The sequence below is a fragment of the Silene latifolia genome, chromosome 6, assembly GCF_048544455.1.
Source record: "Silene latifolia isolate original U9 population chromosome 6, ASM4854445v1, whole genome shotgun sequence".
In the NCBI taxonomy this organism is placed as follows: domain Eukaryota; kingdom Viridiplantae; phylum Streptophyta; class Magnoliopsida; order Caryophyllales; family Caryophyllaceae; genus Silene; species Silene latifolia.
Window position 1 is genome coordinate 4,963,550 of NC_133531.1, and position 17,271 is coordinate 4,980,820.

General features: G+C 35.8%; 2 protein-coding genes across 2 annotated transcripts; both read left to right on the forward strand.

The window, feature by feature from the left end:
• The first annotated feature begins 590 nt into the window (after positions 1 to 590).
• LOC141586098 (signal peptide peptidase-like 4) lies at positions 591 to 9,136 on the forward strand. Its single transcript, XM_074407227.1, has 14 exons — positions 591 to 967; positions 2,342 to 2,500; positions 2,592 to 2,703; positions 3,974 to 4,090; positions 4,429 to 4,580; positions 4,967 to 5,149; positions 5,264 to 5,298; positions 5,749 to 5,911; positions 7,174 to 7,227; positions 7,375 to 7,467; positions 7,572 to 7,714; positions 7,944 to 8,014; positions 8,405 to 8,488; positions 8,895 to 9,136. The coding sequence occupies exons 1-14, from the start codon at positions 830 to 832 to the stop codon at positions 8,999 to 9,001; spliced, it is 1,611 nt and encodes a 536-aa protein (XP_074263328.1). The 5' UTR covers positions 591 to 829; the 3' UTR covers positions 9,002 to 9,136.
• A 2,745-nt stretch (positions 9,137 to 11,881) lies between these two features.
• LOC141586099 (glycerol-3-phosphate 2-O-acyltransferase 4-like) lies at positions 11,882 to 13,477 on the forward strand. Its single transcript, XM_074407228.1, has 2 exons — positions 11,882 to 12,548; positions 13,150 to 13,477. The coding sequence occupies exons 1-2, from the start codon at positions 11,931 to 11,933 to the stop codon at positions 13,267 to 13,269; spliced, it is 738 nt and encodes a 245-aa protein (XP_074263329.1). The 5' UTR covers positions 11,882 to 11,930; the 3' UTR covers positions 13,270 to 13,477.
• The last annotated feature ends 3,794 nt before the right edge of the window (positions 13,478 to 17,271 follow it).

Genomic DNA, 17,271 nt, shown 5'->3' on the forward strand with positions numbered 1-17,271 from the left:
CTCAAAAACTTTATCTTAATGCTCAAAAACTATACATCTGATGGACTACATCAGATGTATAATCCACTTAAAAATTCAGTTCAGCTGCATTAAGCTCAGTTTAACTCTTTTCAGCCGACAAGAACAAGGCCTTAGTTGGTAAAGATATAACAAATGGTATTAATGACCTGAATTCAAATCCCATCAGTATCAAAAACGTCTTTCATTTTTTTTTTTTTTTTGATAAGAAAAGAAAAATAGGTCAATCAAAATTGACCTATAATATCCTCGCATATGAGAGCGGTTGTTAAAAGCAAAGAACTTTCAACAAACCCAAATCATCATAAGAAAAAAGGACGTCTTTCATTTTGTTGGTAGTCTTGGTACTTGCCGTCTTGCCTCCGTCAACAAAAGCAAAAAAACATTTATTTCATGACTTAAAAATAAAAAATAAAAAATAAAAAATAAAAATAACAGAGTAATCCGTACAATAACTTTTGTTGGTACTTGCCTAGTTGGTAATTACTGTAAACAGTAATTAAAAAAACCAAGTAATTAATTAATTAATAATAAAAATATAAAAGTAAAAAAGTACTCTACTGTAACAAACTAGTACTATAATCAAGTACAACTACATCTTTCTGCCTTCTTTCATTTTCTCTCTCTATCTCTATCTCCCTCTCTTTGTCTGTCTGTTGCAAACTTTATTTATTTCACTTTTTAATTGTATTTATATTACTGGGTTCACAACAAAATTTCATCTTTTCTAAGTTTTCATGTTATTAATACAGAAATCCCAGAAATTTCAACAAATTTTAGAGCTTTTTATTGAAAATTTAAGTGTGATTTCATGAAGTTTTGGACTTTATTTAGTTCTTTAATTTGTTTTTTAATTTTATTAATTTTGCCACAAGTTTATGGAGGTGATATAGTTCATGAAGATGATAAAGCTCCTAAACAACCTGGTTGTGATAATAGTTTTGTCTTGGTAATTAATTCTCTCTTTTACCCTTTATTTTTTGTAATTAATTTGTTTGTTTAGGTAAAGATTTTAGGGAAAAAAATTGATTTTTTTTGATGTGATTTGATTGGTTTTTAGTTATGTAATTTGATTTTTTTTTGGAGGAATTAGAAATGGGATTGGGGTTTTGGAATTGGAAGGTTTTTCATGTTTTTGATTGGAAATTTGGAATTTTTGGGGGTTTGACTTTTTGTTTATTTGTTTCACCAATTCTTGTTTAAGACCGGCTTTTAACTTAAGGCGCCTCTCACATCCGATTAAAATAGAGGTGAAAATAAAATGAGGTTGTGAGAGGTTTAAGTTAAGACGGTCTTAAGCAAGACTAGCTGCGCTTGTTTTGGGTATTTGAATTTATTGTATTATTATTGGGTTATGTGATTTTTAGTTCAAATCGTTGATTTGGGTTCTTGGGATATGCGGTTGATTTATAATTATGTTTGTTTGTGTTCATGAGGTAAATTATAATTTTTAAAAGCTGGTTAGTTCATGAAGATCATGATTGATAATGATTTTGTTGTACTGATTTTATCTGAATCTGGTGTTGTGAATATTTGAAATCTCATGATTAATTGATAGATAATCATGAAAGTGGTAATTAGAATATCACAAATTCTCATTTAAGACGGCCACTATCCATCTTAAGCTTAAAACAAGTCAAATACATATCAAATCACCCCACTAGTTGCCTAGAAAATGCTAAAACTTTTGTCTTTTACTACCCCACTTGATTGTATTTGACATTTTGACCCGTCTTAACCTTAAGACGGATATATCCATCTTAAGCAAGACTTATTGGAATGAATATATGGTTGTCAAAATTATTGTTATTTTTTTATTATTAGGTTTAAAATTTTGTGTTTTTTTTGATATCATGAATTCATGATCATATCATTGGTTATTGTTTTGATATCTATGATCTGTTTCGGGGTTTTGGTCTCAAATCCTCACTTGGGTAGGACAGTTGAGATTGTAACTATTGTCAAACTAAAGGTTGTAACTTGTAACTTGTAACTTGTAACCTAGAATCTTACCTTGGGCTGACGGTTCGAGATCCGCCTCGTCAGTATAGCTAACAATTGCCAACTTTCTTGATTTTATGTGGCAATTTATTCAATTTAGGTGGATGGTTTTGTAGCATAGGTTCAATGTCAATAGAATTAGGCTTTGGTGCAACACTTGATTCTGCTGCAACCTAGTAAAATCTAGTTCTTGTTTGCATGAGACTAGCGGACATAGGACATATGAAAAGACAATTTAAGTTAGGAAGTTACGATCTTGCTTGTAATTCTTCACTAAATCTAGTAATATGACTCAAATTTTCTTGAATTCTTTCTTTTGTAGGTGAAAGTACCAACTTGGGTTGATGGGTTTGAGGATGTTGAGTATGTGGGAGTTGGTGCTCGGTTTGGTCCCACGCTAGAATCAAAGGAGAAACATGCCAACCGGACCAAACTGACTCTTGCTGATCCTCCAGATTGTTGCAGTCCTCCCAGGAATAAGGTTCACTAGCTGACTGTGACTAATATATCAAAAGCTTAATATAAAAACAAAGTTTTTATAACTGTTTTTTTTCCTACTTTTGTATGAGCAGCTTACTGGTGAAGCTATTCTAGTATATCGAGGAAATTGCAGTTTTACGACTAAGGCAAATAACGCTGAAGATGCCGGCGCCTCTGCTATTCTTATCGTAAACAACAGTACTGGTATTTACTCTCTCTTTTAACTTAAGTCTGCTAATTCAGATTGATAGGCTGCTCTGTCATGTACTCCATAATCTAATAATATTAGTCACTTTGTAAGACGGTTTAACAGTAAGTTAGCCTGTCACCATTTTACAATTGAAAGTGCAAGGGTCACTAAAATTCGTAAAATAATCACTAGTGATATTAAAGTTTTCAATAAATATAAAGATCACTAGTAATCTTTTGAATCAGATTTATTCATTTGCATTTCCTAGCAACCCTGCTTGTTTTCCTTTCATTGCGTTTTGGTTCGTGTTACCATACCAATACGCGTTTTTTAAATGGGCATTATGGTAATGTTTTTAGCCTTTATTTTAACCCAATCAGTACTCACTTCTGTATAGTTCTGTAAAAAAATCTCACTTATGCTACATAGTTGCACTTCTAGAAGAGCTACTTTAGGCTCTCGAATTCGAGTGTGTACTTTTGGCATATTGTAATGATTCATATTCCTCTGTGAATTCTCTTCTAACTGATATGCAGTCTTAAACTCTTGAACTCTTGGTTGCTCTTCACCAATTTGTCGGAGCCTGAATTGCTAATGATTCTGTAGGAGTTACACGAATCAGCATTTGCTCATCAATTTACCAAATAAGATTTTGGATTAGCAATTTAGCATTTTAGTAATCCATAGACTGGTGGCGGAAAATTTTAGAAAATCTTGTCTGGTGACTGGTGGGGTAACATGTCAAAAGTGGAAGGTCTGTATGTGTGTCTTGCTCTCTTCCGCTCCTGTGGTACATTTACTTATTTTCTAGATACCAAAGGTTTCTGCATGCTTGCCTCAAGGGCTGGGAATGCCTGCAGATTTTTTTATCAATTCTTGACGGCACAGCTAATATGTTGTTTAGGACTGCTTAGAGGAGAGCGAGTTGTTTCCTGTGTTGGTTAATCTATCGACATCTGTAACGAGTGAAATCTTGAATAGTTATTAACCATGAATAAATTCAAGACTAGTAAAGTGCCGTCTGCCTTGCTAGTTCCCGATACAAGGGGAATAGAGAATTTTGGGAGTCACTTCACTTTATTTCATCATATAATACAGCCAAAGAATTGTGAGTCTTTGGTCCATTGGAATTGGAAACAGCTTACTTAGATTTATCTTTAATTAGAACCAAGTAAAGTTATATGGTCTGGGATTTTTGATACGTTTCCTTGATTCCAAGTTCAATGAGCAGAAATTCTTATTAAGTGTTGAATCATAACATATTCAATGGTACTTCGGATGCAGAACTTTTTAAAATGGTCTGTGAGACCGATGCTGACACTGATATCCGAATCCCAGCAATAATGTTGCCAAATGATGCTGGTGCAACATTGGAGAATTTACTGTACAACGATTCGAGTGGTAAGATACATATTTTTTTTTTTGCCTCAGCGGTCTTGTAGTTTGTAGATGAACAAAAAGTTTCTTACACGACAGTTTTTTGCTAAATATTGTAAGACTGCATGTTATTTGCCAAAATACCCCTGTGAATTTTTTGTAACTACTATTGTCTATAGGGGTATTGGGGGAAAAACAGTGGTTGTACAATAATGCATATGTAAAATCACCTTGAGAGACCACCTTGCGTAAGTATTTGCGGTTGACGATAAGTCGATAAGTCAATTCGATGGTTTTCTTTACTCTCTTGTGCTGCATGGGTTTCATAATCCATTACTATTTACAGGATTCCCTTTCTGCAGTTTATTTGCAGCTGTACTCCCCCAAGCGTCCAGCAGTCGATGTAGCGGAAGTTTTTCTCTGGCTCATGGCTCTTGGCACTATTCTGTGTGCATCGTATTGGTCTGCATGGAATGCCAGGGAGGCTGCTATTGAACGAGACAAACTGTCAAAGGTTGTGCGTTCAATCTATGATGATAAAGATACTGCCTCGGCCACAACCAAATCTTTATGTTAGTTCGAAATTCCCCTCACCAATTAAAAAAACAAATATAAAGAACCTATTGAGTCAGAGGGAGTAATGGTTTTAAGGGAAAAAATGTGGAATGATAAATAGTTATAAGATTATACGATAAACATAAGAATTAATTGATTCTTGTGTGCAAAAAAAACCCCAAAAAGAATGATATTAGGAATCAAATTTCATCCTCTTGCCACCAGTACCATCATGCTAACTGAATGCATCCTTCAGGTGCATCCTTCAGGAGTACAATTGGAAGAGACTGAAGGAGACTATTATTCATTCCATCAAGCATTAAATTCTTTTTCCTATGTGTGTAGGATGCATCAGATGAAATGGTAGCTGCTTCAGGAACTGGCTACTCAGGTTTTGTTGACATCAGTACCGGATCGGCACTTCTTTTTGTCGTGATTGCTTCCGGATTTTTGGTCATGTTGTACAAACTTATGTCAGTTTGGTTCATTGATGTTCTGGTGGTGCTATTTTGCATTGGTGGGGCCGAGGTGAGTTCTATTCTATGTTTACTCATGTTGGCTGCTACAATTTTTGTTTAAAATGTTGTTTCCTTCTGAACATTTAGAACGGGTGATGAGTTTGTGATCAATTATGTCTTACAGGGTTTGCAAACTTGTTTGGTAGCATTCCTTTCGAGGTATGCCTGCACAAAGCTCCATATTTCTATCCATCTGACAACAGTTATGTTAGAACTCATAGGCTTCAAAAGAAATCCTCCATCCATTTTATATTATCCCTACTTGTCTTTGGCAGTCAAGCGATATTGACTTTGAAGGATATTTTCTCTAAAATTAATTAATACTCGTAGTAACTTCTTAAAAATGACAATGTTTAAACAGCTTTTTTTCTTTTATAAATCGGACATGACAAAGTTTATGTATCTCTATATATTTAGAGAAATTTTTGGTCGAAGTTGACATCGGTCGATCACCTAAGTCAAATGGGGACAATATTTTTGGGATGGAGGTAGAAATTCTTTTGTTTGCATGCAATTTACATCATATCTCGTGATATCAAGGACAACTCTTGTTTAATATGAATGCGATTGCGAGCTTATGATAGAGTTGTGGTCTGACTTATGCAACAGCTTCAAATGGTTTGAACATGCTGCTGTTACAATTGTCAAAGTGCCCTTCTTTGGAGCAATCTCATGTTTAGCAATGGCTGTTTCTCCATTATGCATCATTTTTGCTGTTGTTTGGGCTGTTTTCCGCCGTGAAGCATATGCTTGGATCGGTCAAGATATCCTTGTAAGAGTGCTTTCCCAGCTGCTTACCAGATATTTTATAGTTTTTAGTTATAGCTTTGTGTAGTGGCGTAGCCACATACAAGGTCACGGGGCCCTGTGATCCCACAGATTTTCAGACAGATAATGCTTTACTTCCTCTATTTTTTCATTTAGGGATAGACAAAATAGGCGTAGAGGTCATTTTAGTTACACATGGGTAAGGTGAGTATATAATTGTCATTTTTAGTACAAGAACTACCAGATTTGGTAAAGGAAGTCAATGAAGGAATTCCCAAAAATGTGAAACCGGGTTAAAGTAATAAATGAAAAAAATGGAGGGAGAATGTTGTGACTTTACCTAATATGAAAACTTGTACTCCGTATCATAAAATCCATTAAAAGGGGAACAAATAACAACAGAACTAAATATGATACCATCGATATAATTTATGGCTCTGCCCACTAGCTTTGTGCAAGTTTACCATTATGTGACTTCTTCAGCATATACTCGATACTTCTTTTCTGGTTGAGGATCTACAAGTATCCCTCCCATATGGAGATAATGGCTTGTTTGGTTGTAGTAACTAGTGTCACGAGGTCACAATTTGGAGTCTCCACTAGAGCAGCTCTGAGATCAGTTTCCTTATCTCCCTTTTTCATAGCTACTACAGGCCTAGACTAGTATAGAATAGTTTGGCATGTTCCAAGTCCACTTGCGGTCCCCTCAGAGGTAGAATATTTTGGTGTGGTTCAAGTCCGTTTAGGGTTCCCTCGGATGATCTAGGCTAGGCATGACTCATGAGAGTGGAGGGATAGAGAGGTGGATAAGCTGGCTTAACTTGGTATTTGAGGTGTTATAGTTAGGGATGGCGATGGGCTGGCTTAGACCGGATCTTACTGACTTGCTGGATCCAGATTCGTGAGGTTCAGCCTAGACCCATTTCCGTGAGGTTCAACCTAGACCCATTTCCACAGGGGTCCAAAGTTCTAAAAATTCTAATCAGGATTGGTTATCATAGGTCCAATGGGTTTGACCCAGATCCTTAGAATTTTGCGTACTTTACGGGTGTAGATCTCATTACTTTGGCTTTTTGAGGTTGGAAAAAGGGTTGAGGGATACAAAACTAAAAAGTTACCGTCTGGGAACTATATGTCCATTCAACATACTTTAGATGTTTCACGTTTCCGGCGAAATATACTGGCAGATAATATGTGCTCTTTACAGTTATTGGAGCTTCTTGATGGTTAAATTACAACTGCTGAGCAAATCGTTTCTCTGATCAGGGTATTGCGTTGATTCTCACAGTGCTTCAGATAGTTCGTGTGCCAAATCTCAAGGTTAGATGATTGAATGATTTGCTTCTTTTTTCTGTTTTCGTAACTCGTAACATGTTAATGAAATAATGAATGCTCCTTGAACTTGAGAACTTGTTCTTGGCTAATTGAAAGCTATAATTAACATAAAACTTGTCTTAATTTTGGCAGGTTGGCACAGTTCTTCTAAGCTGTGCTTTCTTGTACGATATATTTTGGGTCTTTGTTTCCAAGTATTTATTTCACGAGAGTGTTATGATTGTGGTAAGTTGCTTTGATGATCTCCTGTAAATCCGTTATTCCGTTAACAAAAACAATCAGGTTCCAATTTCCAATGCCCGTACGCAACTAATTTTTTCACTATATAGGTCGCACGCGGTGATAATAGTGGAGAGGACGGCATTCCAATGCTTTTGAAGATACCTCGGATGTTTGATCCTTGGGGAGGTTACAGTGTCATTGGATTTGGGGACATACTTTTACCTGGTCTAGTAATCGCCTTCTCATTAAGGTTACACACTTACTTTTAACTTTCAAAATAAAATTATTGCCTTTTGTTTATGTAAAGAACTGATCATGAAATAGTACCGTGTAAATGCATGGACTTGTAAAAAATAAGGATTGTTAACAGTATAGCTACAACTCGAACTTTTCTCATTTCCGTGATATAATGGACGTTAGAAAGGGTTTCGAACTGATCAAATTGGATCATCATGATTGATTGCTGGTTTTAATTTCAGATATGATTGGCTCGGGAACAAGAAAATACGAGCGGGATATTTTTTGTGGGCGATATGTGCATATGGTTTCGGTATGAGAAACAATTTTTTTTATTTGTTAGATGGAAATCTAATGTAGTCATTTCTCTTCCCTGTCATTTTATGTACCTTTTAGAACCTCTCCCACCCACCCTTGCGCCCGCGCCCTACCCACAAACTCTTGCATGCCTTACATTATTATCTTGAGAAGCCTGTCCGTCTTCCTATGTTCTCCAAATTGTTTTCTTGTATTTGGGCAATAGAAAAGCATGGTAAAAGTGGAGGACGGATGAGAGATCCATTTCTAATGGAGCCAGTATACGTTGCCTAATAATATGATAGAATAAAACAAAATGATTCACGAAACTTGATTGTTTCTTAAATTTTTAAGTGGCTGTTGGTCCATTAAACCGAATATGGCTTACTCTAACCTAATGCTGCAGGTCTGCTCATAACGTACGTGGCTTTGAACTTAATGGATGGACATGGCCAACCAGCTCTTCTCTACATTGTTCCATTTACACTTGGTACGTATTGTTTCACGTTAATATACTCCGTTCAACTTGTAGGACGGTTTTGCTTGATTACAACTGAGAAACTTTGTGTCTAATGAGACAAAAGATAACGCAAAAGTAGTTATCTGAGGTTTTGAATTCAGTCGGAGACTATGAATCGCTTTATATATAGTAACTTGCTAAAGATCCAACTCGAAGATAACGACTTGCCTTTCCACCTATTTTACCCCTGAAACTTCACCTTTCGTTACATGTCGCAACATGCCTTCATTTTAGGCAAAAACCCAATTGACCAGACAAACTCGATCCAAAACCGGCCTAAATTGTCAGCTCTTTGTCGTGTCTTCCTAATATTAATAGATGGTGCAAATATTTTCTGCTATGTTTTAGGGTAGTTTTAAACATGAAATTTATGCAGGAACATTGTTGACGCTGGGGAAGAAAAGACGTGATCTAAAGAATCTTTGGTCACGGGGAGAACCCGATAGACCGTGTACACATGTCCGTCTTCATTCTTCGCAATAACATGTTATTTAGGTGTAACATCAACTATCATGGTTGTAGAGGGCTGTAGAGGGTCGGAGTCTCTGTGTAACTTGTAGGAGATGTAACATATGATTGATTTAGTTTTTGAAAAGTTTTCTTTACGGTTGAAGACTATCATAGTATACGCGATAGTTTTTTAGGGGTTGTTTGGTTACCCACTAAATAATGTAGGAACTTAAATTCATGTGAATTGCAAAATGGGTATGTTGTTTGGTTACCCCAATTCACATGAATTGGAAGTTCCCATGAATTCCAATTCCTCCACAATGGAGGAAGTTGCTTACCCAGGCCTCCAGGTAAGTTAGAAACTTTACGAATCGTGACTTCCTCCCATAAGCAACCAAACATCCCCTATAGACTAAAAGAATAACACATTTGTGTTATTCTCGCTCAAGTTTCCCGCTTATCTTTCCCCCCATGTGGAATATTCCCTTCTAGAATATTTTCTTCTAATATATTTTCCTTCTAATATATTGTAGTCAAAATATTTTAGTCAACCCATATATGAAATATTTCTACTACAATATTCTACACAATTAATAATAATATTGCCGTCAATCACTATGCCCCTATATATGGAATATTTCTTATAGTTACGTTTTATATGTAAAAGTACATTTACATTAAATTAAATTCATATTCTATTTATTAAAATAATATTAATACACTCAATCTCTAGAATTAGCCTTTATAAAATTACCGTGCTGTAGCGCGGGTTGCTATACTAGTATTTTTGTAATTCACATGAATTCCAAATTCACGTGTTTTATAACTTCCTAGGTAATACAAATTCCCATATGCAACCAAACGACCCCTTAATTTTTTCGTAAATGTTTGATTATTACGTGTTAATAATGGCTTTTTACCCTATGCTTCCGCGAAAAGATTGGGGGACACTATATATTTTTACTCCCTATATGTGATTTTATGTCGTCTGCCTATCTGTGCTTGAAAAGGAAAGGCACTTGTATTTAGGCATAAACCGTTGGTTGAACTCAAGTCGTCATCTTAGGTTAGGTTTTTGCTTACGATGGTTCTCTAATATGCTATCAATGCTCAACCGTATCTTAGGTTGTTTTTTTTCTTAGGTTAGGTTTTCGCTTATGATGGTTCTCTAATATGAACACTCAACCGTCATCTTAGGTTAGGTTTTTGCTGACGATGGTTCTCTTATATCCTACACAAATTCTTCATTGAAGACGGACATATCCGTCACAAGCTGAAGACGGGTCAAATAATACTCAAGTGGGTAGATAAGACAAAAGCAAAATGCCTAGGGAGTAGCATTCTGCTTTTGTCTTATCTACCCACTTGGGTATTACTTGACCCGTCTTCAGCTTGTGACGAATATGTCCGTCTTCAATAAGACTTGCTGTATATCCTATCAGAGCTCGTGATTGTAAGGGTTTAACAACTATCACAGTCTGATACCTTCTCGGCTTTGCTATCGACCACCAATGATCTACTATCTTTTTTTTCATCATGCCAAGTTATGCAATTCTTCACAAGGTGCAAGTTTAAAAAGGAAAAATATAAAGATGCCTACCTGCAAATCAACATTTTTCACGTACTGATTAAGACGGAAAGTTTGTAGATCGTTAAATTGAAATTTTGAATCCCCCATTCTTTTATAGTATACCGTCCTTGTACCTCCTTATATCCCTCACAAGGAACGTTTGTCAAGAACCGTGCCAGATAGAAAGGGTGGAGCTCTCGTAAAGGTAACTCAACGCGCATGGGCTAGGCTTCATGCTAACAGGGTTTTAGCCTATATAACAGAGACTCTCCCATTCCATTATTCATCGGGTAGTATTGAGTCTCGACTCTCGATATCATGCTCTCACATGGCCTTGTGTAGGGTCCATCAAGTTGTATGTGAAAGCGTGATATCGAGATTTAGTATCACCTGGTGACGCCATTTCATTGTCAATTTACTAAACTATTTAGCATGCAAATGTGCGGGCAATACTTTTTAATTAAAATATTTATTGGAGGGTTTAGCATGCAATATGCAATCATATGTTTAATAAAAAAAAATTATTGGCTGGTTTCGAAACGCTCGAACGTGCAAGTTTGTTGTATTATTGATCAACATCATATAGCAGACTAGTAGTATACCAACCATTATGTCACATTTGAAGAAATCATGCCTTGAATTATTTAGAAGATTTATGTTTATAGTCGGCCTATTTATTTATGCAAATGACTAATTCAATGGATATCAACTAACATCACCAACTAATAACTTAAATTAAAGTACTCCTATCTAGTTGTAATAATCTCAATTACTAAACACTTTTTGATAGATATTACCCTTATTTTGGTATAAAGGAAGCGACAAAAGCGATTTTGATTCTGACGGGGTGTGAACAGAGGTTATGAGTATTACTGCTCATAACTTTACCAACTAAAATAGTTTACATCTGCTCGGTCGATATCATCCTTAAATCCTTTATATAAAAAAACTAGGGATGTTCACCGGTCCAAAACCGGACTGGTTTGATCTGGAGACCGGACAACCACATACCCCAAAACCGGAGACCGGACCGATTAGAAAGAGAGAGAGAAATGGGGGTGGGTTGGGGGGGGGGGGGGAGGGGGGGGTGGGAGGGGTCGGACCGGACCGGAACCCTTTAGGTCCGGTTTTTTTCGGGTTTGGTCGGAACCAGATAGATTTTAAAAGGTATTTTAATTTTCTTTGGATTGGACTGAGCCGGACCGTAGACCGGCTACCATAATTTTTTGAACCCAAAGACCAGACCGGAATTTATCCGGTCTGAACTAGTCCGAACCGATTGGGTTTGCCGGTCCGGTCTAGTTTATGAATAACCCTATATAAAACCCATTATAACAAGCTTATAACATACAGTAATTATTTCAATCAGTTTATAAAACTCCAACCAAAAAAATGCCAAAATTTCCTCCAATTTCAGAATGCAACATAAAAACAAAATCCTACAAAACCGTAGCAGCAGACTTAGATGGCACGTTACTAATTTCAAATTCATCATTTCCATATTTCATGTTAATTGCAATTGAAGCAGGAAGCTTAATTAGAGGATTAATCTTATTATTAACCTTCCCAATTATCGCGATTTCCTACTTACTAATCTCCGAATCACTCGCCATCAAAACCATGATATACATTTCTTTCAAGGGTCTTAAGCTACGTGACATAGAACACGTATCACGTACCGTGCTCTCGAGGTTTTACGCAGGAGACGTGCGTAAGGAGAGTTTCGAGGTTTTTGACAAGTGCGAGGGTAAAAAGGTTGTGGTTACGGCTAACCCGATTATAATGGTTGAGCCTTTTGTTAAGGATTTTTTAGGGGGTGATGTTGTGTTAGGGACGAGTATTGGGATTGATCCGTTGACTCAAAAGGCGACTGGGTTTGTGACGGGTGATGGGGTTTTGGTGTCGGGGATGAAGCGAAAGGCGATTGTGGCGGAGTTTGAAGGGGAAGGTATGCCGGATGTTGGTCTTGGTGATCGGAAGACTGATCATGACTTTATGGCTCTTTGTAAGGTACGTACACATTTGTGGTTGTTATAGCCTATAGTTTTGTATTTCCTCGTAATTACAAATTTTGACCTTAAATATTTAAAAATTATGAAAAATTAAGATACGATATAAAGTTAATTACATTTGCTATAAAAAAAATTCATAAAAAATTAAAAAAAAAAAATACATATAAAAGCAAAAAAAATATGGTAAAAGTGTCACCTAAAAGACGGTAAAAGGTTAAACAGGAACATCATGTAATTACAGAGGAATTAATTATCTTTGCTTAGTGGTGACTGAAATACTGAATGCATAGATTTGACTTCTGAGACGGATTAAAGTCGAATTTACATAGATTTTTTGGGCCATGAACAATTGGACATTTGGACATGCAGATTAGTGGATTTGGATGACTATTTAGCTGATAAAAATAATAAAATACTTCTAGCAATCTAATAATCCATTTTTTTGAAATTCATGGTTTAATTCCTATGTTTTTTGGGTGACAACTAAACAAACCTTTTCAAAGTAGTTCGGATTACAGTCTGGCCACTATCGCAATTTTTTCAAGGTATTGGCCTAGTATAACAAGATCTAATATGATCGGTCATGTATACAAATACAGGAAGGTTACATGGTGCACCGGGACAAGGATGCAAAACCCGTACCAGAAGACCGTCTAAAATCTCCGATAATCACCATGAAGGACGACTTGTTAAACGACCAGACCCACTCAACGCCTTAATCTTTTTTATTTGTCTTCCATTTAGTTTTCTATTATCACTAATTAAAAAGGATTGTTTGGTTCACAAAATGTCATGATTCTCAAAATTCGTGAATATAGAATAGGAAGACACATTATTCCGTTGAAACTTGATTTGAATTTGTAATAATTATTATGGAGTATTTGTTTTGATTTTGGAATAAATTTAATCTTCTCGATTATTGGTCAATTGAATGTATTAATCATTTAATAGCTTGTCGACTAAACTCAGTTCATTTACATTTCATGTATAAACTACATAAATCACGAACAATTATACCTTTTGTTTAAACTTCTCACAATTAATATACTCTCTTTGTCCCGGTCATTTATTATCCTTTTCCATTTTTGATGTTTCAATCGATTGTTGTCCTTTCTATTTTAAGAATGAATTTAATGAGCAATTTGATCATTTGCACTCAATTTGTTCCACTTGTCATTTAGTAATTGGCTCCCTCCACTTTCTTTGGTCTTTGTGCCAAAACCAAAGGACAACAATTGACCGGGACGGAGGGAGTAAAAGGTAAACAAATGACCGACACAAAAAGGGTAATCATTTATCAGTAAGGGGATTATACATCTGATGTACTACCTCCAATTCTATAGTTTTTGAGCATTATCAAAAAAAAATTGAGTTTTGTTTTAAAGTTTCTGAGTTTCACTATGAAATTTCTGAGTTTATTCACCTCTAAAAAATTACAATAAAACTCAAAAACATTATACTTCCTCCAATTCACAATAAACCTCCCATTTCATTTTGGCACAAAAATTAAGAAAACACACTACCCAATCACTAATTGTATTCATTGTTAATTAAATTAACATCGTCGTCTTTTCTCCAAATTATTCCTTAAATCTATTTTGCATTTCGATCCCTATATTCTTCTCGTTTACTCCTTTTAAGTGTTTTCTCCATGACCACTTATTACTCTCTTCATTCCCTCCGTCTGAATCATTCCTTTATAAGAGATATTTTAATACGGAATAAAACTTATTGTAAACGATACGCAAATGTTTGTTGATAATTTTTTCGGCTGATTTTTTGTGTAAAGGAAATTTACTTATAAAATCTTCTTAAAACCTTAATAGCCATCATAATTTATGAATGGCAATGTGATTTTAACGACCGATTTTACAGTAATTAAGAATCAAAACCAGTTTTCATGAGATTTGTTACAAATATTTAACCAAAGCTAAGCTAGGCCTCTTATAGCTTGTATTACAAACAGCTTAATTTATTTGTGTGATTAATTAATTAAATAACTAAGATGATTAGGGTCTGTATTGGGCTAGTGTTATGCCTCCCATTTCATTTCATTCACAATACCTCCCATTTACCTTCTCGGCTTTGCTACCGACTACCAATGACCTACCATCGTTTTTGTCACCATGCCGAGTTATGCAATTCTTCACAAGGTGCAAGTTTAAAAAGTAAAAATATAAAAACACCTACCTGCAAATCAACATTTTTCACGTACTGATTAAGACGGAAATTTTGTGGATAATAGATTGTTAATTTGAATCCCCCATTCTTTTATAGTATACCGTCCTTGTACCTCCTTATATCCCTCCCAAGGAACGTTTGTCAAGAACCCTGCCAGACATAAAGAGTGGAGCTCTCGTAAAGGTAACTCAACGCGCATGGGCTAGGCTTCACACTAACAGGGTTTTAGCCTATATAACTGAGAGTCTGAGACTCTCCCATTCCATTATTAATCGGGTAGTATTGAATCTCAATATCATGCTCTCACATGGCCTTGTGTAGGGTCCATCAAGTTGTATGTGAAAGCGTGATATCAAGATTTAATATCACTTGATGATGCCATCTCATTGTCAATTTACTAAACTATTTAGCATGCAAATGTGCGGTCAATACTTTTTAATTAAAATATTTATTGGAGGGTTTAGCATGCAATATGCAATTACATTTTATATATAAAAAAGTATGGGTTAATTGATGAGAATAATCCAAACTATTACTACCCTTCTCAAAATAATCCAATTTTTTCATTATTCCATAATAATCTCATTTATAGCATCATTTATTCCTCCTATTTACCTATTATCACAGGTAAACTTTAATTTTTTCTAGGTCACCTAATTCTTTCCTTCTTTCTTTATACTCCGTATTATTCATCATCATCCTGCCAACAGTAAAATAATACCAATAATTCTCCATTTTCTTCCTAAATTTCTTTTGCCCAGATCTGTTTTTTTACATCCAAATTTCTTTTTTTGTTTACAGCAATTGAAAAAATCAAGGTCTTGTCCTCTCCTCCTCCAACTGACCAGCTCTTTCCCTGCCAAAATAATTGAAACCCATCATTATTCACCATTCAATCATCTCAGACCAACAATATCGACCGAGCCTACACCCTCTTCTCCGTTCAATCTCTAACAACAGCAGATCGCCACCATGCTCGAACTCGACTCGCGGACCTTCAACTCCGCCCTTAACACCAGCAACGAATAGCCGCTGCAATTAACCCGAAACCCACTAATCCAATTCTTACAAACCCACCAGGCACTTATTATGTGCAACTAAGCCCAAGTAAGCCCAGAAACGGGCTGCATCACTCGCAATACAGCCTCGGCGCGACACGCCACACGCCCAAAGCGCGAAACCATCTACATTGCTCTATACAGTGCTCCCTTCTGTCGCGTGCCACATTCGAACAGCGACATCAGACTTCAATTGTTTATTGCTCTCCAGTGTCTTTTCTCTTTAGATTGAGTCCTTGTTTTAGCAACCTCAGAAGTTGAGGAAGAATGCCCGAAAGTTTTTGTCACTTTCTTGTGGTTTTGTTGTGATTGAATTATTATGACCCAATTATTATTGATGTTCAATTATTGGATTAGAGCCAAGATGGAAAATTTGGATTAGGAAAATCATTGTCAGTTGTATCAGCTTGCAACTTAAAGCTGAAGAAAGACGAAGCAGATAAGTTAAGGGTTATTTGATACTGATGAAAGACGAAAGATAAATTAAGGAGATGAAAAACTTAGGAGATGTTAATGGTGTGTTAGGTAAAATGAAGGGGTAAATTGAATGGTTAAAAGTTTATATTGAATTACACAAATTCTCATTGAAGACATGACATATCCGTCACAAGCTTTTTCGGGTTTTCGGGTCACATTCGGGTGATGTAGTTCGGGTCACTTCGGGTCTCGGGTCAGCTTTTTCGGGTCGGGTCAATCGGGTCGGGTTGCTTTTGCCAGGTCTAGTCACAAGCTTGTGACGGATACCACTTTACCTCACAATGTACCCACTTTTTCTCTCTTTGCAACACTATTCATGTGGTCCCCTTTCTCCACTAACCCATTTTGTTACCATTTTATCTCACAAAATATCTGCCACAAATGGTAACCCGTCACAAGGGAGACCAATTGATTGAATTAAGGTGACGGAGTGACCGGCTGAGCAGGTTGCCTTTCACTCAAGGCAATAAAAGATAAATGATGGTATAAATGAGATTATTATGGGATAATGGATAGGTTAGATTATTTTGAGAAGACTGGTAATAGTTCGGATTATTCTTATCAATTAACCCAAAAAGTATTGGATGGTTTAGCATGCAATATGCAATCATATGTTTAATAAAAAAAAATAATTGGTTGGTTTCGAAACACTCGAACGTGCAAGTTAGTTGTATTATTGATCAACATCATATGGCTCTGTTTGGTAAATGGCATATTGGCCAAATTTCAACATATTGGAGAGGTTTAGCATGTTTGACTTACGAATATGCTATTTAGAGCGTTTGGTTAATGTCATATTGAAATAGCATATTGGGGTCCAATATGCTATTTTGCAATATGCTGCTCCTACTAGCATATTAGGTTAGCGGATTAGAAAGAAAAAAATAATGTCTTATTTACCCTCTTAAAAAATACTACCCTTCCTTTTATATATTTAATAAATAATTTATTCATATCCTTATTTGTCATTTTACAACTAATCTAAACAATCTGCTAATCTAAAAC